At 36.7% G+C, this 22,146-nt stretch overlaps 3 protein-coding genes across 4 annotated transcripts; all 3 read left to right on the top strand.

Annotated features, from left to right (window-relative positions):
- Nucleotides 1-9,427: 9,427 nt before the first annotated feature.
- On the top strand, nucleotides 9,428-11,331 carry LOC111402507 (polyubiquitin). Its single transcript, XM_023030872.1, has 2 exons — nucleotides 9,428-9,592; nucleotides 10,182-11,331. Exon 2 carries the CDS (start codon nucleotides 10,182-10,184, stop codon nucleotides 11,097-11,099), a length of 918 nt encoding a protein of 305 aa, XP_022886640.1. The 5' UTR covers nucleotides 9,428-9,592; the 3' UTR covers nucleotides 11,100-11,331.
- Nucleotides 11,332-13,259: 1,928 nt separating this feature from the next.
- Nucleotides 13,260-15,724, top strand: LOC111402508 (protein translation factor SUI1 homolog). Of its 2 annotated transcripts, none has more exons than XM_023030873.1 (3): nucleotides 13,260-13,472; nucleotides 14,661-14,757; nucleotides 15,113-15,724. In XM_023030873.1, exons 2-3 carry the CDS (start codon nucleotides 14,721-14,723, stop codon nucleotides 15,415-15,417), a joined length of 342 nt encoding a protein of 113 aa, XP_022886641.1. In that variant the 5' UTR covers nucleotides 13,260-13,472; nucleotides 14,661-14,720; the 3' UTR covers nucleotides 15,418-15,724. The 2 variants fall into 2 exon arrangements, with proteins under 2 accessions (XP_022886641.1, XP_022886642.1); XM_023030874.1 differs by having other exon boundaries at nucleotides 13,287-13,472; nucleotides 14,641-14,757.
- Nucleotides 15,725-18,646: 2,922 nt separating this feature from the next.
- Nucleotides 18,647-21,179, top strand: LOC111402506 (pectinesterase 2.1-like). The gene is made up of 2 exons (XM_023030871.1): nucleotides 18,647-19,679; nucleotides 20,163-21,179. The coding sequence occupies exons 1-2, from the start codon at nucleotides 18,731-18,733 to the stop codon at nucleotides 20,852-20,854; spliced, it is 1,641 nt and encodes a 546-aa protein (XP_022886639.1). The 5' UTR covers nucleotides 18,647-18,730; the 3' UTR covers nucleotides 20,855-21,179.
- Nucleotides 21,180-22,146: the final 967 nt, after the last annotated feature.

Here is a 22,146-nt window from a genome sequence, read left to right as displayed (position 1 = left end):
CCCGGACGACGAACACCACCCAATGCTCGTAACAACCGACGAACAACTAGGTACGTCGTCGTTTGCGAGGATTTTTCCCTACTCTATTTCGTGACATCTGCTTCCCTTGTGACTTCATGAAAATGCAAAACCCTTATTCATGTCGTGTGATTATGGTGTCTAATTAGGTGAAGGACAGAGCGAGTCGCTGTTTGCCATCTCGGATTTGAACGGTAACATGGCAATTATTTTTTTCATTTTCTTTCGTCCTCTATGCTTCAATTATCTTCCAACTACAAACATGGAACGCTATGTAGTTACGTATGTGTTGTAATCATCAGATGGAGGAGCCATGGAGCCCTCATATGCAGCCCCGATCAACGATACAGAGTTCGAGGGTTGCGACGTTACAAACGGCGATGGTAAGTTCATTGTCTGCATTACTAGTGGATATGTTACGTATGGTAAGTGAAGGTCATTTAGGGTAACTAACTCCCCCCTACTTTTGATTTTTCATAGGCGATCTCACTGAAGTCCCTATTCCCGCCACTGTAGCCGAACCATGACACGTATTTCCTACGATGAGATAGTACTCGACACGGCTGCGACGTCCAGCTTCTGCTACTAGGACTCCGTATACTAGGGGGGCGAAGCGAATAAAAAACTAAAATGGGTATGAACTGCCAAGAGAGCACGACGATGGTCTTGTAGTTGGTATTGCCCTGTCATCAAATTGGTGGAGGTGGTGACGGATGTTAACTTCTTGGATAAATACGTATTGTTTGAATTCGTTCTACATGACATTTTAAATACTCTTGTGTTGCATGATGATACTTGGACACATTCCTCACATTTTGCGTTGTCCATGCAGAATGTCGTTATCACCTTTTACTTTATCTAACATTTCATTTCAATATTACTGTTACGATAACTTGACCATGCATTGCGTTGCTGATCGGTACTCATAGTTTTTTTTAATTGTGTCATGTATGAGTCTGGTATTTTATTTTTGTTCAATATATCTTTTGGTTCAACATATTGTGATGTGCTTCATTTATTTTGGAGGAGGTCAAGAAGCTTATGCAACATTTTAATCTGCAAAAATACTTTTTAAGTACTCTTTTGTTGATTTTTGATATTGGATCCAATTTTATTATAGATTTAGTTATATAATTCGATTCTTTATGATTTTGTAATTTGTCTTACTCTTTATACCCCGTGTTGCTCATGTTAAATAAAAAAAATGTCATCATATATCAACTTCTGTCATTTATTGAGACTTGGGATGTATAATATTAACAATGTAATCAGTAAAAAATGTGTTCATGTGTTTCTAAAAAAAAAATTGTTCATTTTGTGTTTTATGGGGCTTATCAATACTTTTTCCCTATGAATTCACAGAGGTTGCCCAAAAGCATATCATCCATTTTGTGTTAATAGAGAAGAGGCAATTTTCAAAGCCAAGGGGATCTGAAATTGTGGTAAGTGTTCGTTTCTATTTTCGCAAGCCTTCAAACGCGTAATTGGAGATAAATAATGAATGTTATATTTGATAAATTAATTTAATTTGAATAATATTATGTAAACACTTTGTCATAATATGTTTTAAATACATGTGCAGGTATGTGCACATAATTTCTTTGCGTTCTTATGTATGTAGTTATCCATTTTTTTAATTATATGTAATCTTTACTAAAGCTTTAATCTGGGTCGATATTATTCTGATAAATGCTGCACAATTTCTATGCATATCTACAGTGTAAAGATGTCTGTCATAAAATTCTTGCAATAGTTAGCTAGATTAACAACTTTTAGACTGAGAAAAATATGTAGCCATTATGTTTTTGTTATGAGGAGTTTTTGGCTCAATAAATGTAATGTGGTGGCTTTATTTTGGAAAAACGAAGTATCAGACAGTGGATGTTTCATAAATATTCAATGAGAAATTTTTCACCCATAAATTTTGTTTCATAAAAATGTCTCATTCAAATATTGTATTCTTCATTTTGCATGCTCCCACTCGCATTATTTGACTACTTCTATGCATTTTTGGTAATTCTTGAAAAAGGCAGTTATGATTAGGGGTCTAATGTAAACCTGGAGGTTGCAATGTGAATTTCTAGAGTGTTATTTCACAGCAGTTACGAAATTTTGTAATTATTGGCCTGTTTTTGAACTTCGTTTGCAGGGATATGAGCTCATTCAGAATGCAAGCCGCTTGCTGTTGCAAAGTAAGGCATTCGGGCACATACATGAGATGCAACGAAAAGTGAGAAAGCGTGAAATTTTATGTTCGTCGTTACAGTGTATTATTATCGTCTCGCTGAAACAATTTATGTGACATTTGTTCAAAACTTATGTTGGGTTGAGCCATATTCGAAATCTATGTATACTATTATTTATTTTGCTACGAAGCCACTCGGCTCGCACTACTACGGCATATGTCTGGACGAGCATATTGTAGTATTTCTATTGCTAAGTAACGTGCAAGTGCCTTATCAATATAAGATTGGGTTAACAAGATGAGTCATTACAAGTGTCAAAACCATGACAACCACGGTGCAAGTAAGTCATAAATCAGTTAATGTGTAAAAAAAAAATTCTCGTTCTTCGTCTTACATGTGCGTTGCGATGATGACCCGTAAGTGTGAGAAACTATACCATCACAAGCATGGCAATTGAAAACTAGCAATTTGATTGAGAAATTTTCTGTTGCAGGTATGGATATTTCCTTAATTGTACACATGATTAAAGAGTGTTTAAGATCGTACTAAGTATGGGAAAATGGGGGATAAAGGTACACTTCATTTATTCAACTATCACATCAATTGATTTTTAAATTTACAAGGAGATTGGACTTGGTGGTTGGATAGATGAAGACCATAATTATTTCTTCTTCAAGTAGCTTATAAATACTGTGGGAGTTCATTCTCACTTACAAACAAGCTACTTGAAAAGCATTGTGAGACATTCAACTTCTCACAGACACTTATCGTTTCATTTATACTAAAATACGTTCACGTAATGAGTTCTTCCACAGGAAGCACCGAACCATTGAACATCAACGAGCCACTGCTAGTTCTCGGTTCATCTTCGTTATTTTCAATCTACATTTCATCAGATGATGAGGAAGTTAACCCTCGTATTGGTAGGAGAGCCATTTTCCCTGATCCTTTTCCTAACTTAGAAGATGTTTCCAACGAGGGTACGCAATCACCGAACAGTGTGATCGATGAGGTGTTCGAGCTCGACGCCGGATATGAGGAGGATTCCGACGATTGGATGGCGTACGACGTACCAAACGAGGTAATTATCATCTCGTTGGACAAGTCAGGCGAGGATAGTGGGAAAGATGGTTCAGTTGTCGACGACGATTGAAGTGACACCCATGGAATATAGTGAATAAGTATTGTATAGTTAGGTATTTTTTAAGGATGACTTTGGTTAAGACAAAACCAAAAAGTCTAAGTAAGCATGTCCCTAAGATGTAATTCGGGTAGTGTATTTTGCGTGTTCCGGTCCAACTGTCGAGAATTACTGAGACTATCTGTCGGGAACGACATATTAACTGTCAGGCATTAAGGATCGTATGTTTGTAAATAGATCTGTATTTTGTAGTATGTTGAACGGGTGTTATGAAATGGTGTTTATCATGCACTAACTTTAGTCCACGATTTACGATGATGCAAATGATAGTAAATCTCTTGGGGATTGAAGATTGCGTTTATAGATGGAAAACAATAATACATGTACAGTGTCCAACCGGTTCCGTTATGTTGTTTTATGTTCCCAACATGTATAGTTTACAAGATCTGTGAAGTAGATCGTGAGTGCAGTGCAAGGTTCCGTCAATTGTCGAGAATAAGTAACACATTTGTCGGGACCGACATTTTAATAGGGCGCGATGTTCAGTAGGTGCTGAAAAGAGTCTGAAATTTGTATGTGCACAAAAGGCTGTGCAACATGCAAGAACAGTAATTATCATAAACTTTAAAACATAACTTCAAAATGTTTGATGTAGTATAGAATAATGAACATACAACGTCTATTACATCGCAAATCTCTAAGGAACATGTGATACATGGGAGTTTGAACACGTGGTCCGGTTATGACCAACTCCACCACAGCGAGTACATTTTCTGTTAGACCATGCAGACTCGTACCTAGAACGCTTACGTCGGGTTGGTGGTCTATCTGGAGGACGACGTATGAGTGGTGGCAAAATAAGAGTACATGTAATTAAGCTCAGAACAACCCGATCCACTTCCCTCGGAACAGGATATATAGCTTCGTTGTAGGCAGCCCTCCAGTATTCCGATGTGTAATAAGGGGAGCAAAGCTCGTACATAAACTTCCTTCTAAAGCAAGTGGCACAACTTGCATGAACACATGGCATATGATTTAGTCGAAACTCACGACATGTGCAGGTATCTTTGGACAAGTCAACTATGTCCGTGTTGTTGGATATTCCAACCTACGTTAAGTTGTTTGTCAGGACATGGGCTCAAAGCCTAGTGCCATTTTCGAACGTCGTCTGTAACTCGTTCTCCATCCTCGGCGTCAATAAGGTACTGCATTCTTTCGCATTTGTTCGACGTTCGTAAAACCACTTCTGCATAGTACTCCGAATGTGTTCAACCAAGCAGGTTATCGGTAATGATCGGGCTTCTCTCAACATCGAGTTCAAGGACTCTACGTTGTTGTTTGTCATAATGTTGTAACGGTGTCCAATAAATAGTGCTCTGGACCAAAATGAATAACCCGCTCGCTCTAAGTACCCGTACGCTCTTTCACTCACTCTACGAATCTGTCCCATGAGTCGTTCGAAGTCCTCGACCCGAAAGGTTGTAGCAGCTCGTTTAAATAGAAGTATTAGGCTTGCGTTGTTGTACCGCTGTATTAGGTTCTTTTCCATATGCCATATACAACAACCATGGTAAGATAACGGAAACAACTGAGTAATAGCTTTCTTAATACTCTTTCCCTGTCCGAAACAAACACGAGTTCTTCGGAGTCCCCTATAAGATCTTTCAAGTTTGACATAAACCACTTCCAGGATTTATTGGTTTTAACATCCACGATCCCCCATGCCAACGGATAAATCTGTTTCTTACCATCTTGGGCAGTTGCCACTAGGAGTGTACCTTTGTATAGATCCTTCAAGTGACTGCCATCAACACAAATAACGGGTGTCAAGTACTGTATTTAACCACAAATGCTTGCACCAAAAGTTACGAAGAAGTAATGAAATCTATGAAGAGAATCAACTTCGATGTGGGTTACGGTCCTAGGTTACTCTCTCCTACGACGTGACAGTATAAAGATAATTTTTGAAAACTGTCCTCCGGTGTACCATGTAACATATTTAAGGCATGGAGCTTCTCCCTACATGCTTTGCTATAACTGATTTTTACACCAAACTCACGTTTCATATCACGTGCAATATCAGTAGGATGTACGATCGATATGGAGTATCCAATTTTTCCAAAATGTGCTCCGCAATTACAGAACTAGTGGCATGCTGATGTGCGTTACGACAAAAATCAAGGGAACATGTGTGAACTGTAATGAATTTACGGATCATGAAGATTGCAGATTGTTTGACAGTAGAATCACGTAGCATCCACTTGCAATTATCATCCACACAGACAACTATTAACATTTTCAAGCTTGGCCTACTTACCTGAAATTGGAACTTCTGTTGCAAAGCAAGTCCACGAAGCTTCGAGTACAACTGTTTCTTGCTAAAGAATATTTGCTTCTCGGCGAGAACGGATGTATTTGCAGCTGTAATCCACTCATCTGTGCACAAAGTTCTAAAATTTGATGACACTGTCTTGTCAATTTCAGCAATAATAGCACAATCTGTACCATGTAATGGGTTGTCTGAGTGCTCATCGGATGCTGCAGCCTCTATACGGTCAATTAGAAGTTCGGGTGCTTGGCTGTGCGACACACTGTGCTGATGATTGATCTCGTCGTGTTTTACATTCCTGCAGACATTCCGTTGGGCCGAACAAGTTCTCTGCACAGTTTGTATCTGTTGCCATATCAACACTCGGGAGCTCGGTTTCCAAAATAGTGACGCAAAGTGCAGTTTCCTTATGAACAGATATATACCACTGTAGGTCCTCTTCGTCGCGTACCTATGCCGAATGTATATTCAAGTTCGGGACTTTGAACTTCAATTCAATTTCATTGCGGGATTCAACGATACCAAGTTTGTCCTTCAACCGTAACACAGGTTCTGCTACGATAATACTTTTCGACGCTAAAATGGAAGTGGTTTGTCCCCTCTCCACTTCCATTCATCATCCAAGTGAATGAAGCTTCCTCCATGCGGTACGATGAATCTCAAATTATGAGTCATACCTGAAATGTTGGGACTGCAAAAGTGAGAATTTTGCACATTCATATGTCGACATTTCATAACATCAAATTGGCGCATGAGAATACTTACATCCATGTACTACCAAAGATATAAAAGGTTAACAGTTTTCAGTTGTCGAAATCGACAATTAAATTTTCTATCCCGACAGTCACTAAATGTCGAGTTCGACAGTTAAAATGTTTAACCCGACAGTTTCGAAGATACTGCTCGACAGTTCAACTGACATAACTTTCGGGGAAGATAAATATCACGTGTTTCACTGTTTGAAGATTTTATTGAAAACATTAAAGGCCATAATCAATTCTCAACTACAACATCACTGTATCTTTCTACAAATGAAGAAGGTATCACTCGATGCTTCATTAAATGTGGAATTAAATATGGAATCCTTTACATTTTCTAAAGAATATTGATATTATTTTTCTTTCTAAAATATACCAAAAATAAAACACATCAATGAATAAGAGATTGAAAAGGGTCATTTAAATATGATCATGTTGTATTGAACATTTAAAGTAGTCAAGTATGACATGAAAAGAATTTTTTTCTACTAGCTCACATTTGAAATTGATCAATGACTTTCCTTGTTTCCTTGTTGATGATGAAGTGGAGATGTTAATGAAGAAGAAGCTCTTTCAATTCGTATGTGTGTGTATTTTGTAAAGATTTCACCTCTTTTTTAATAAAAAAAAAATCATATTATACAATATAATATTGATATCTTCAATGTTAAAATTAAAGAAAAAAATTAATCACATCATACCATTAATTGCATTCAAATCAAGCATTTATTGCTCCAAAAAGGTGTTCAAAGGTAAAGTGGACATTTTGTAAAGAAAAATTGACATTTTTGAAAGAAATTGGTGAAAGTCAAATTTTTTTTTTTTCATTTTCAATTTTAGTGACATTTGTGTAAATTTCCCTTACTTTAATTGTCTATCATCACTGGCACTGAATGAATGAAACGAGTTCCACTGAGGCTCCCACCTTCGAAAGAGTTCTTTCATCGTCCTCTCAACAAAGGATGCAATGGAACCGTAGATAGTCAAGTGAAATCAGAAGTTCTTCGTCTCCACCCACAAATGGTGAATTTCTTGCTGAACAATCGGAAGAGCTCACAAAGACTTGGCCAAATGAGCTACCAAGCAGGCCATTTGAGATTATCAATCTATTTATGACACGATTTTCAAGAAAATATTTTTATATTTTAATCAGTGTGGGCTATATTGTTTCAAAAATTAATGTTCTAAAATGAAATCAAGTTATATATCCAATTAAAATTTTCTACCAATAATCAACTGGTAGTTAACAGCACCAATATCTCACCTCTAAAACTCCGAATGACTCTTTTATTGTTGATGTCTCCTCCTGAAGAGTGCACATTAAAAGCAGTGTTTCTAGCCTTCTAAAAGCAAATGGAATATTGACCAAGACTTGAAGGAAGCGGTCTGCAGGTCCAAGGCGAGAAAGATCGCCGCTGTAGAGTCTAAGCTTCTTCAGATGTTGGTGCGGCAGTGCCATCTTTAACGAAGTTTGAATAAGTTCTGCTGGAAGCTCATTACTTGATTCAGTTGAAGGTTAGCTACTTTCTAAAACTCATGATGAAACAAAAAGGCAAAACTATAATACACCAATATAACCACTAGCATACAAAGGCTTCGTTACTTGACAATTAAACAAAATAATAGACATTCGTTCCAAGCTTTATTGGGGACAATTGCAGCATTGGTCCTCAACATATCTCCTGCCTAAATCAAAAGTTGGCCCCCGACCTTTGACAAGGATCGAGTGTAATCTCAACATTCAATTATAGTTCCACAGTCAATCCTTGACCAAAAGAATCCAAATCTTCGTTAAATTTTCATGTGGTCCTGAGTGAGAAAAATACTTCATTTCAAATTTCTAAGAGCCAAACCGAGCTGGAAAACAAAATCTAACTTCATATAGTAGGGCCTACAAGGATCACGTGGCAATTTAATAGAGATCTGTACAGTTTCCAATATTAAGGACTGATTGTGCAAATAATGAAAGTTCGAGAATCAACTTGCTCTTATCTACCACATACCTTGAAATGAGTTAGAATGCTTGTGTATCCTTGATTTTATTTATTTTTTTGTATTTTCTGTTGTAAAATGTGGGGGTAATCTGGGAATCTAAACTACAAGTTGTTAACAACTTTTGTTGAGTTTAAGACTTAAAAGAAAGATATTATTTTATTTATAAAATAGATTTTACACACTTTGATTATATGGAAACACTTTTCACTAGAACACTACACTGCCTCTCACTATCTCTCTCTTTCCCACTCTTTCTTCTTGCTCTCACTTTCTTCACACCACACAATTAATTACACATACGACAACACACACACACATATAGGCAGAGGATTGCTGCCATCATTTATCCAGAGAAAGAATTCTAGTATGGTGGTAGAGGCAAAATTATCTAATTATATTCTAGATCCTTCTCTAATGCCTGCCCTATGGAAAAATTTGGAAATTCATGCTAAAGTTGGTGATGATTTCTTCAACTTTTTGGTGGTGGCATTTTTCACTAGAAATCCAGAAGGGAAAATGCATCAAACAACAACAGACGGAGGAGTTCTTATCTCACCATTATTCCCTTCAAGTTTTCACAGTCAATCCTTTACATTAAAGACACTAATATTACCTTCAAAATAACACAGCAGTATTGATAAATAAATTTGTAAATTAGGGCCTACATACAATAATGTAAAATTTATTTATTTATTTTGAATAAAAACAATCATAAATTCATGATGAGATTTTGGTCAAGCCAACACAGCAAACAATCCAACCCGGAATTTGACAACGTCACCCATTGCGTCAGAAGTGGGTACCATGGAGTGACAATTATCTCAAGCAAACAGAAACGCACTCTAAAAAGTGTTGTTCACTTGCTGAAAAGCGTGTGTATTTTAGTCTACAAGGTTCCTAATAATATCCGCCACACAGAGAAAAAATTTTAGGTGCAGTTGTTGTGAAGGTTATTGCGGTACAGCTCATCTATGACACGTGTCTTTTATTTCATTGGCCAAGTGGTAAAGGCGGTTTCGCAGTAGGTCGGCCATTTCATCTTTATAAGCACGCATCTCATCCCCCCTTCTCATTCATAATTGAGAAAAACATCTCTAATTCGTTTCATCGATTCTCGTCAAAGTTTTATTCGAATCTCTTTCTCTCATTCAATCTCTCATTCAAGGTACTTTGTTTAATATTTGTCAAAGTTGATTTTGTCTGATAGGCTATAGATCTCAGTCTTTCAATAGTTTGATTTGTTGATTTTGATTTTTTGGATCTGCGATTGTAAAGTAATCAATTTTTGAAAGGATACTGCAGATCTATATTTTATGGGGGCAAAATTTACATTTGATTGTTGGATTTGATTTTTTTTATTAAGCATTAATTGATTGTAAAAATCGATTTTCCGGAATGACCCTGCCGATCTGAAGATTATCCATCTACTTTGCCTTTGATTTTTAGATTTTGCAAATTTTTTCCCGATCTGTGATTATTTTTGTGCGGATCCTGCACATCTGTTTTTATGATAGGTTTTCAGTATATATCTTTTGACGAATTTTATTATGTTTGCTAATTCATTGAATAATTTCTCTAGAAATTTGTTTATTCTTTCTGTATTTTGTTAATTGTTTATGGATATATTTATGAGAATAACTAGGTTTTGAATGGGTTATATAACCGTAGTTTTTTGGTTAATTGAATTTATTTCGTCTCTGATGAGTGATGAACGAAATGACTTGTTTCTAAATTTATTTTGTTCAATCCTGCAGATGCAGATCTTCGTTAAAACCCTGACTGGCAAGACCATCACCCTCGAGGTGGAAAGCTCCGACACCATCGATAATGTAAAGGCTAAGATTCAGGATAAGGAAGGGATCCCTCCAGATCAGCAGAGGCTCATCTTCGCTGGTAAGCAGCTTGAGGATGGCCGTACCCTAGCCGATTACAACATCCAGAAGGAGAGCACTCTCCACTTGGTCCTCAGGCTGAGGGGTGGAATGCAGATTTTCGTCAAGACCCTTACCGGGAAAACCATTACCCTTGAGGTGGAGAGTTCCGACACCATTGATAATGTCAAGGCCAAGATCCAAGATAAGGAGGGCATTCCACCAGACCAACAGAGACTCATCTTCGCTGGTAAGCAGCTCGAGGATGGCCGCACCCTTGCCGATTACAACATCCAGAAGGAGAGCACTCTCCACTTGGTGCTCAGGTTGAGGGGTGGAATGCAGATTTTCGTCAAGACCCTGACCGGGAAAACCATTACGCTTGAGGTGGAAAGCTCCGACACCATTGATAACGTCAAGGCCAAGATCCAGGATAAGGAGGGCATCCCCCCAGACCAACAGAGGCTGATCTTCGCTGGTAAACAGCTTGAGGACGGCCGAACATTGGCAGATTATAATATTCAAAAGGAGTCAACTCTGCACTTGGTGCTGAGGTTGAGGGGAGGCATGCAGATTTTTGTTAAGACGCTGACCGGGAAAACCATCACTTTGGAGGTGGAAAGCTCAGATACAATTGACAACGTGAAAGCAAAAATTCAGGACAAGGAAGGTATCCCTCCTGACCAGCAGAGGTTGATCTTTGCTGGAAAGCAGCTGGAGGATGGGAGGACTCTTGCTGACTACAACATCCAAAAGGAGTCTACCCTTCACCTTGTCCTCCGACTCCGTGGTGGCCTGTGAAGTTGCTGTTCTTTTGGTCGTTCTATGATGGTGTCTGTCCGTTGATTGTGATGTTTCTTTCTTTTGTGTTCGATCGTTTTCTCTGTGGACCTGTGTTTGGTTTCAAGTAGCCATTTTTGAATGGTTTATTTTCTCTTTGGTTTGAAATATCGCTTTGCTTAGTCTCTCTACAATTTAAGGTTGATGGGAAATCCAATTCATGAATAAAGTGAAGCCTTTTATGTATTTCTTATTATGTATTTATTGAAATGTTTTAGTTAGTAGTAACATAACTAAGGACTTGCTGATAAATATTCTTGTTTATTTTTTCTGCAATTTCATTGCTGGTAAGCTGTGTGACAGTATTTGCAGTTTGCCTTTGTTTTCTTGTGAAGGTCTTGGTTTTAAGCCCTTGCTTGTGACCTATTTGGAAAATTAGAGAGTTTTAAGTAGTTTTTTTTTTAAACGTCGTCCGGTTAAAGAAGTAGAGAAATTTTATTTGTTCGGAGTATAGAATATTATATTGTATGAATGTGATGGAGAATGATACTATATATAACAAATAATTTAACATTTTAAAGGGTGACGAACGGACACTAATTATGTTTTGAGGTTTTAAACTTTTGGAGCGATCATCAAAATGGTTATATTGGTGTTCATCTAGTGTGAGCATTTTGCTGCCTTTGTAATAGTATCTAAATCCATTTTATTTGACCTCTTGGATTTGAAAATTTCAGTGCTTATGCTGTGTTTGTTTTGAAACTTCTTTCGTTGTTTCTGTGTTTCGTGTTTAGGTTAATTTATGTTTTAAAGTTGTTCATTTTGTTTGTAAAATGATGTTTGTGTTTGACTATCCTGTTGATCTGTTTTTGATATTTCTTCAGCTATGATGTTTGGAGTCTGGATTTAAAAATTATCCATCTTATTTGTTCAAATCTATCTTGATATTTTCTGTGTCACAAACTTGGCAATTCACAGAATTGTCTGTAAACAAAGTGCATCGATGGGTGCCGCAGGTAATATCTAGACCGGAATGTTTCAGGAAACACCACGCACATTTCTCTGAATGATGGTGGCTATATGTTTTTTGAAGTAATCTATCCAGTCTAGGTCATTAGAAAAATTTATAGGCGAGTAAGTATCTTTCCAATGGAAGAATTTATTTCAAGTTCTCTGTGATTTAGATTTGAGAGGGAAGAAGAAAAGGACTTGGACTCGTAACTGATTCACAGGGGTTTGATTATCAAAAAATTAGACTCCTTCAAAGGGAACTACACTCCTGCACAAATGTCATGTTCACATACGTATTCTGCATTACCCCAATCGAACTGATTGCATTTTGTAGTGTGGGGTAAATTTATCCGAGTCTGTCTTCCACTTCGCCAATGGAACTATTTTTATTGTTTGAAATTAAGTTAAAAACCACGTGGAATATAAATAAGTATATCGTGTCATTAACCCCTGAGGGATTAGTTCAGTGGTTAAGTCTGAATTTGCTCTTCAATAATCATCAGTTCGAGTCCCTCCAGGATCACTAGAGGTTTATCTTGCCATTAACTTCAGAGCCTCGAGGAATAAGTCAAGGCGTGCACAGGTTGGTACGAACACCCACGGTTATAGACCCAAAAAAAAATGAATATCTTGTAACTATATTAGAATATTGTTAGCTGGCACGTCAAAAATGTCTTAATCGGTCATCATTAGATGTAATTGCCCCATATTATAAGTGACTACTTTGTACTTTTAAAAAACTTGAGGCTCTAATTGCAATTTTTTTTATATTCTGTTTTTCCTTTCTATTTGTTTATTTAAAGATGATAGTCAATTATTTATTTTACAATGCTTTGATGGAGAAGAAAGATGATAATTTTTGTGCAAATAAAGGTTGATTTGAGAGTTCAAAGATCAAAATTGAAACCATAGGAACGATTTGTACAATGAATGCAAACAATAGGAACATTTTGTACTAATTCATCATATTTGACGGAAGAAATTAATGGAATAACACCGAAATGACCAACTTTACATACAAGAAAAGGTTAAATGAAGGGTGCAAATATCAAGTAGAAAACGATAGAACAAATTGAACAATAAGTACAAACGATGGGAACGTTTTGAGTAAATAATCAAGCAAAGTATTGGTACTCCCCTACTTTAAAAATCACACTTGCACCTGCTCTGGAAAATCGCCACGTACACCCCCAAGTTACCGACAACCCAAATCACGAAAACCCTAATCTAGCATCCTTATATAAACTCGATTTGAACGCGCAGGTTTTTTTCTTTTCTACCCAAGCACTGACGTCTGTCAATCCCTGCTCGGGCTCACACGTTGGGGTTCAGTTCTTTAGTTGCAGAATTCAATTTCTTGCCAAACCCTAGTCTTTGGATCAAGTAAGTGCTCGAACCCAGTTTTTCTATTTAAATGCACGATCCTTTCAGATCCGATTCGGTTCGATTCGAGTTGAACGATGGTTTATCTGATGGTATTAATTTTCCCTTTTTGAATTTTTTTTGGATAAAATAGCTCTGCATGCTATAAAAAGAATTGAAATTTATGTTCTTTGTGCTTTTCTGTTTTGATTGGTTCGCATCGATCGTGAAGTGTTTTGGGAATTTTTCAATCTTTTAGGTGATAAAAGTCTTAATCTTTGATTTATTCCTTGGGATTAGTTCGATAAATTTGATTTGTGTTTTTTGCGGATTGAATCATTATTCATACTCTGAAGAACTGAACTTTGTTTTGATTATGCTTTCCTCATCAAGGTGTGTTTTGCTTTCCATCTTTTTAGTCCTTTTAGATGATGGAAGTGTTAGTCCTTTGGTAATAAACTCTATGGTATAGCTTGGGGTTATCATTTTTTTCTTAAAATTTAGCTTATTGTTAAAACTGAATAATAAGGGAAGACCAGTTTGATACATATTTATGGAATTTCATGATAAATTGTACTGATAATTTTGCTATTTTTTAAATCATGACTTGGATAAGCGATATCTTTTCCTATTTTATGATTATAAATTGAAGAACCAGTGCCTCTTTCAGCATTAGTTACGAAATATTGACTTATTTGCTTTATATGTGCACTATCAATTAGAATGTCAAAAGTTAGTGGATGGCGCTGGATGATACAATTAGTTTGGTTGTTGAGTGGTGGGGTGGGTATAATTTGTGCATGCCAGTAAAATTTGTGACGTTCCTTTGTTGGACAGCAGTTGCACCTCCATTAAGGTCTGCATTTATTGTGAATGCCAATCTATGTAGAAATGAGTTTATTGTGACCCACCTTAATTTTTTGTTTTCAAATAAGTTCTGGAAGTGAGATTTACTGCAGTTGTTTAGTGATTTTGATGGTAGCCAGTAAGGGACTTGCTGGAATTTTCTGCCTTTAATTTCGGGTCCATTTTCTTAAGGAGCATGTAATTAGGTAACTTTTGAAAATCAGATATACTGAATCACAGTTGATCATTTGTTCCCCTTTTGGGGGTTTTTTTTTTCTTTTTTTCTTTTTTTCGAAGAATCTTTGGACTATCTGGAGTTGACCTTTATATAATGATAGTTTAGCATGTGTTCTCCACTTGCAGGTCTGAGCATTTACAACTAGTGCAAGGGATACGCAGTGTTTGTTACGTCAGCCAAGTTTCATGTCTGATTTTGACATCCAAACTCCAACTGCATTTGGTATGCTGCTTTGTTTTTATCAGAAATATTTTCTTTGTGATATCCAGACTACTAATGCTTTTGGTGTGCTGTTGTTATTTCCATTGTTTCCTTAAATAGTTATTTGGTCTTCTCATTTTTAATCCTTCCTTTTTAATGTATAAAGAACATTTGCATGTTGACATGATGAAAAGATAAAAGTAGATAGAAGTTGTGATAAGTATACAACTGAATGAAGAAATAAGCTGTGTGACATTCACACGAGACTGTTCCTACTTCCTATTGGGCCATTGGCCTTCCTAGATTTCTGGAGTCTGGTAGGGAAGTCCTAACTTCTTGCTTGCAATTGGCTAATTTTGTTTTTTATGTGATGAAGATCCTTTTGCTGATGCAAATGCTGAGAATTCTGATGCCGGGTCAAAAGACTATGTTCACATACGTGTACAGCAGCGAAATGGTAGGAAAAGCCTGACTACTGTGCAGGGTTTGAAGAAGGAATTCAGCTATAATAAAATACTCAAGGACCTTAAGAAAGAGTTTTGCTGCAATGGTACTGTTGTTCAGGACCCCGAACTAGGCCAGGTTATTCAACTTCAAGGCGATCAGCGGAAGAATGTCTCATCCTTTCTTGTTCAGGCTGGGATCGTGAAAAAGGAGCATATCAAAATTCATGGTTTTTGAGCCGTGTCATCTGTTTCTGCTCAGTGGACATCAAATCGTTTCAGTGCAGAACATATTATGCAAACTTATTTTGAAATAGCATTGCTGTATTCTCGTGCTTGTGTGATCTATACACACTTCATTTCCAGTATATCTTTGTTCTAGTACTGTCGTGTTATCTTAATAGGATGTTTGTCTGTGTTAATGGCTATGCTAAATAATGACAATTTGGTCAGTGCGTGTTTTCTCCAATAAGTTTAGTGCAATCTGTTGTTCATATGATATGTGGGTTTTCAATGAAAAATCGAAGATGGGGTTGGTTGGTTCAGTGCCTTTTTTCTCCAATTAGTTTAGTGCAATCTAGTAATCTGTTGTTCATATGATATGTGGGTTTCCCATGAAGATGCTGTTGGCTGGTTGATTTACCTAGTGTTTGTATATTTTCTAGGAATATGCAATATATCATATGATTGTCACAATATGGAAGTACACGAGCCTGTCAGTTCAAATTTTATGCAGTGCAAGCTATTATGAACCGTGTGGATTATCTTCAAACGTTAACATTGGTCTGTACTAGTGCTTCTTGTAAATCCCATTGCTATAAATGGGATGGTTGTGCGTTATGTAAGATGGCTCGATCACCCTCGTACTATTTTCCACTATCTTCTTGCTGAGACATCTGTCATACAAGCACGAGTGCATGGTACATGTTATTGTTTGCTATATAAACAGTTCTTTGGCTAAACGTGATTGGTATGGTTTTCTGTTAATGCTTGTGTCTTTGTATAGTAGTGATATTTAAGTACTAATGTATGATTGATGAACTAAATGAGGTCCATAAAAATGATATTCATGTTCCAATTCACATGCATTTGTCAAATTAATTGGACACAATCATTGTACAATTAGTTTATTTCTTTGGATTTTAAGGAGATTCGAACCAATTGTTTGGGGGTGTATAACAAAAGACGAACAAAAAGGTGGGAGAACGATGTCAAAAGTGCAGTTAAACGAGGTCATGACATTGGGTTAATGCCTTATCTGGGTGAGCTGGAACTCGAGACCATCAAATATGACCTGATTTTGTCGATGACTTTTGAGACGTCATAAACTTGTTCGAGTCAACCTCACAAAAGAGAACATATGATCACCACTAAATTTGAGAAGGTGCGATAAGAAGGCACCCATGGTTATTCCAAGTGATAAAATTCTCTCAAAAACTTTATAGCACGAGTAGTAACAAATTTGATTGTCAAAACAGAATCGATCAGAGTCGGCCCTAGCTCAAGGCAAGTGAGGCCAGTGCCTTGGGCCTCATATTTTAGGGGGCCTCTAAAAAACCTCAAAACTGCCAACTATTAAAAAAATAATAATAATAATAAAAATAAAAATTTGCACATAAAAGAGTAAAATGAACGGACCGCCTTTCTCCATGAGTCCATCCATTCCAATCGACAATCGTCTTCTCCGTAGATGACACTCCAATCTAGTCATCCAAGAGGCAGAATTAATCTTCAGGTTGGGCGAAATCCTCAAGTGCTAAATCCGCAGGTTGGGCCTTTCTCCATCCATTATATGAATTGTGATTTTATTGATTTTAAAGGAGAGTAAATTCAATTTTTTTTAGGGATTTATAATGGGATTATTTATTTGGACATATTGCTTATGATAGTTTCCTGTTTCCATTTCATTGAGAGTATAGATTACTAATTCTGTGATTCACTTTTACTCTATCACAATTGACAATTCAGCCAATTCTTTTACGGTATTATTTCGGATTACTGCCTCATAAATGATAGTTTTTATGCTAATCATGTTAAATAATATTTTTTATGATTAAACATTCTTGATGTAAATCCTGTTATTGATTTCATCCCAATGTCTTATTTCATAATATTGGAGCACAGTTGCTTTATGAAATTAATGAGCACAATATATATACATTTCAAATAAATGGAAACCCTTCCTCATAATCGTTGTTGAGAAGTCCATGCATGTGTTGTGTGCTACCAAAATTGGAGAAGGCGTATTTTGTTAAAACTGAAATGCATCTTTATTATTGGAGGCCCTTATTGATATTGTAACACGTAAACTAGTGGTGGCCATTGGGTGAAGGTTTATGGAATCTTCTATTTGGGTTACCTTTTCGGCTAATGGTAATTTGAAATAATTTATGGGTATTATTTGAGAGAATTTACGCTCCAGTTCTCTCATTAGACTTGTAAAATAAATTTTGTACTGCGGGCTCCATAATATTTAAACGCCTAGGACTTTAAATTCTCATGAACGTCCCTGGAATCGACCTCCCTCCCAAATGACCGAACTCACTATTAGCACCGATTCACAAATCTTTTGTAGCATCGTATCAAAAGTTCAATCTTTATTAATTAGTTTGTTTAATTTTAATACATTGAAAACGATGTCCATGTGAATTCACCTGCAAAATTTCAAATCGAAAGTGTGTGGCTGAAATTCAAAAAGCTTTTCCTAAATTTCCACCTACTTTTTTGAATTTTATATTATCCTAACATTATCACTTTAGCACTTTTGTATACCCTTTACCTATCACATTTATAGGGTCAAAATTATTGCACAAGCACCATCTGATCCTTTTGCTCTGCGCATTTTGTAATTTATTCCGAGTAAATATTTTATTAATTTACACGTACCCCACCATTGGAATTACTCGCATATAATTTTAAATTACTTATTTTGTGTAATATTATACTAAGCAATCCAACATATTAGAAATATTATACTGCACGTATATTACTACTGTTGAGTCTCGTTCTTGAGATGACCTGATGCAATACGCCCCCAATATATCAATGAAAATGGGGTATTTATTGCCCCAGGACACATCTCCAAGTGGTAAAAGGGGAGGGTGGAGAAATCCAACTTTACTTGAGGTTGTTTCGTCAAGGATTCGAATCTTGAAATATGGATTTGGCTCTTGGGTAAGTGTAAGTGTACAAGCAGCCTTCCACCCTATACCCTTGGAAGCATAACCTGCAATTTACCTACCTCACGATACTCTAGGGCAGAGGTCGTGGGAGACCCTTAAGGTTGGGGTTCAACCTTTTAAAATGGGGCATTTATTTAAAAAAAAAAAGAAAAAGAAAAAGAAAAAAAATCCATTATTTTCTTTTTCCTATTAAGTATGAATAAATGTTCGTCAGTACAAAATATCTTTTTCTGATTATATATGGGGGACCGACAATGGCACATTGCCAAAGTGGCTGAGTAAATCATTGCGCGTTTTACTCAAATATTCACAATTTTCTCTATAAAATATGCTTTAAGATGTGGTGCAAAGAAGAAAGAATATAGAAAAATGGCTTCTTCTACAAACCAACCTCTCCTTTACACTCCAAAGAAAACCTCAGTTGGCTGCAAAATCCTCATCTACTCTGTTATTGCAACATTTGTTGTAATTTTTTCAGCTGTTTTTCTTGTCCCAAATTTGATTAAAACAAGCCAAAATGATCTTTCACACATGTGCAGGACAGCCTTTGATCCCGAGAAATGTGAAAATCTTGTACATGAAGTAGTCTCCAACAGAGAAAAAGGAGAAAAACCAATTGAGAGCAACGATATACTGCAACAATTCTTGATGAAGTATGCTCATCATATGGATAATGCAGTTGCAGTTAGTAGAAAACTTAGGAATCAGATCAATGATGAACATGAGCAGAGGGCTCTAGCTGATTGCTTGGAGCTGATGGATCTGTCAATTGATCAAGTGAAAGATTCTATGGTGGCTTTGGAGAATCGAACAAGACTATCGCGTTCCAATGCACAAACATGGCTTAGTGGGGTTCTTACCAATCATGTCACCTGTCTAGATGGTCTTAAAGCTTCAGGCAAAACGTCGATTGGAGCAATTCTTGAAGATTTGATATCCAGAGCCAGAGCAGCTTTGGCAATATCAGTGTTCGAATCCGACGGGGAAATGTTGTCCCGAGGGCTGCTGCCATCATGGATTACACCGGGAGATAGGAAACTGTTGCAGAGTTCAGCCAAGGATATTAAGGCTGATCTAATTGTGGCTAAAGACGGTACGGGGAACTACACGAAGGTGGCGGACGCTGTTGCCGCAATCCCGGACAAGAGCAAGAAGAGGTATGTGATATATGTTAAGAAGGGAACATATGAGGAGAATGTAGAAGTGGGAAAGAAGAAAAAGAAGCTGATGATTGTTGGTGATGGAATGGAAACTACCATTATTACTGGTAGCCTTAATGTTGTTAATGGTTCCACAACCTTCAAATCTGCCACTCTTGGTGAGTACCTTCGATAAAATTGGTTAAAAAGTTTGAGAATAGTGATAGTAAAAAATTGAGTAGATTAAAGAATCATTGATGAAGATTTCGTTGGTGATCACTGACGACGTTAATTTCAATAGCTACCAATGAACATCTGTCAATGATTATCAACGACAATATTGTTATGACATTGTCAACAATCATTGATGGTGTTTCGATCGTTAATCGCCGCCGATTATGGAGAACTTATCGATAACCGCCAACCCTGTTAATTTGTGTCATATTACCCAAAAACCTCTTTCAACTTTCATCGCCGATAATACTGTCCACATGACATTATTGGACATTGCTAGTATCCAACAGTATTGCAAATGAATGTTTATATAGATCTCGATAAGGACAATATTATAGATCGCTTGTGTCAAATACATAATTTACCTTTCAATTCAGAATTTTGTAATTTTGTCTTGAATTAACCACCAGTCAATGCAACTTGTACAGCCGCCGTCGGTGAGGGATTCATTTTACAAGACATCTGCATCAAAAACACAGCCGGACCAGAAAAGCATCAGGCCGTGGCGCTTCGCGTCGGCGCAGATCAATCCGTCATAAATCGATGCAAAATTGACGCCTACCAAGACACACTATACGCACATTCTCTAAGACAATTCTACAGAGATTCCTACATCACAGGAACAGTAGATTTCATCTTTGGCAATGCAGCAGTAGTTTTCCAAAACTGCAAACTCGTGGCTCGTAAACCCATGAAAAGCCAAAAGAACATGGTAACTGCCCAGGGCCGGATCGACCCGAATCAGAACACTGGGACATCAATCCAGAATTGTGAAATCATACCAAGTGCAGATCTAGAGCCAGTGAAAAGTTCTTTCCCGACGTATCTTGGTCGTCCGTGGAAGGAGTACTCGAGAACTGTCTTGATGCAATCGAACATTGCAGATCATATTGATCCGACAGGTTGGGCTGAATGGAATGGAGATTTTGCTTTGAAAACTTTGTATTATGGGGAGTATATTAATGGAGGAGCAGGTGCAGGGACTAGCAAGAGAGTGAATTGGCCGGGGTATCATGTGATTACTGACCCTTCTGAAGCAATGAAATTTACTGTGAAAGAGATGATACAAGGCGGAGAGTGGCTGAGTTCCACCGGAGTGGCTTTCACTGAAGGATTATAAGTGCTTTTTAAAAAGTATATTTTAGAGCCAGTTTGGAAGTGATTTTTCTCCCAAAAAATTGATTTTTCGATCGTTATTTCACTATTTCAATTGTAATATTTAACTTCTTTTCTCGGAAGTGGACCCCACTTCTCTTCTAACGATCAAAAAATCAATTTTCAAAATCACTCCCAAACAGGCTCTTAGTTTAAGCTACCTTTAAGCACCGGGAAATTGAGCTAATAGTCCTACTTGCATCGAGTTGTTGTCCTACCGTACTTGTAATATTTGTTGTATGTGACAATAAAAGTTAGTAGCTTGGGCCTTGGGGTCCCTTTTCCAGATATTTTTATTTTTCCCTTTTGTAGAAAAAGTTTCTTTAAAAATCTAATTTAATTAGTATTTGAAAATTAATTTCTAAAAAAACTTTTACTATCAAAAAACCTTTTAGAGGAAGCTACATTAGTTCAATTCTCTAAAAGTTCTTCTAACTAAAAGAAGTGCTTTTATATCGTGTCCATTCCCCTCACGTGGAAGGAGACCTATTTCGGATAAATTAAGAGAATAACTTTTGAATTTTGAAAAGAGTAGTGTCATATAGCATCACTGTAACTGTAACCCTAATTTAGGTAGTGCTAAATGATAAGTTAAATGAAATATAAAATTAAATAAGTCATTTAATACCACATTAGAGCCACATAGAGTAGAATTGTAATCCCAGTGTGACTAGATAATATTACTCTTTTAAAAACTCATTTTGACTTCTCAAAAGTCAAGCGAAATGAGCCCTTATCCTATTCAAATTATTATTATTATTTTTAAATAAAGAAGATAAGACGTGATAATGAGTAATGACAAAGATTATAGAGAAATGCAAGTGGATCAATAACATTAGAATACGTTGAACCATTTGGCATACAACAAAAATATAAGTTTCCAAATCATTACACTAGCATGATCAATTTATTCTACATAAATATTTTCATTAATTTCACAAAGAGACAATGGTTTTGAGGGGTAAAATGGAGAATATTTATTTTAACTGTCAGGGGAAATATGTTATCAAAAATAAACTTCAAGGGAGATTTCAAAATCTTATTTAAAATAAACGGAGGCTTATCAATTTGGTAAAGAAAAAACCCTGCCGTAGTCCAAAGTCAATTCCATAACTTGTGAAAGCCCAGCCCACCAAGGATAGACATACTTGACCAGAATCGCGTTTAGATTAACTGTGGGTGGTAATTGTGAGTAAATGTGGGTTGAACCCATCTCAACAGTAAGAGTCCGCTCGACTCGACTCATTTAACCCATGA

The sequence above is a fragment of the Olea europaea genome, chromosome 10 (genome assembly GCF_002742605.1).
Source record: "Olea europaea var. sylvestris chromosome 10, O_europaea_v1, whole genome shotgun sequence".
NCBI classification, from domain to species: domain Eukaryota; kingdom Viridiplantae; phylum Streptophyta; class Magnoliopsida; order Lamiales; family Oleaceae; genus Olea; species Olea europaea.
The sequence above is the reverse complement of the archived record's forward strand: the minus strand, read 5'-3'. Positions and strand labels throughout refer to the sequence as shown.

What these genes read in the sequence shown, in the direction of transcription:
- LOC111402507 (XM_023030872.1), top strand. Translation starts at nt 10,182, where the DNA reads ATGCAGATCTTCGTTAAAACCCTGACTGGCAAGACCATCACCCTCGAG.
- LOC111402508 (XM_023030873.1), top strand. Translation starts at nt 14,721, where the DNA reads ATGTCTGATTTTGACATCCAAACTCCAACTGCATTTG. An exon ending in CCAAACTCCAACTGCATTTG is followed by an intron (nt 14,758 to 15,112) that starts GTATGCTGCTTT and finishes TATGTGATGAAG; the next exon opens with ATCCTTTTGCTGATGCAAAT.
- LOC111402506 (XM_023030871.1), top strand. Translation starts at nt 18,731, where the DNA reads ATGGCTTCTTCTACAAACCAACCTCTCCTTTACACTCCAAAGAAAACC. An exon ending in CTTCAAATCTGCCACTCTTG is followed by an intron (nt 19,680 to 20,162) that starts GTGAGTACCTTC and finishes CAACTTGTACAG; the next exon opens with CCGCCGTCGGTGAGGGATTC.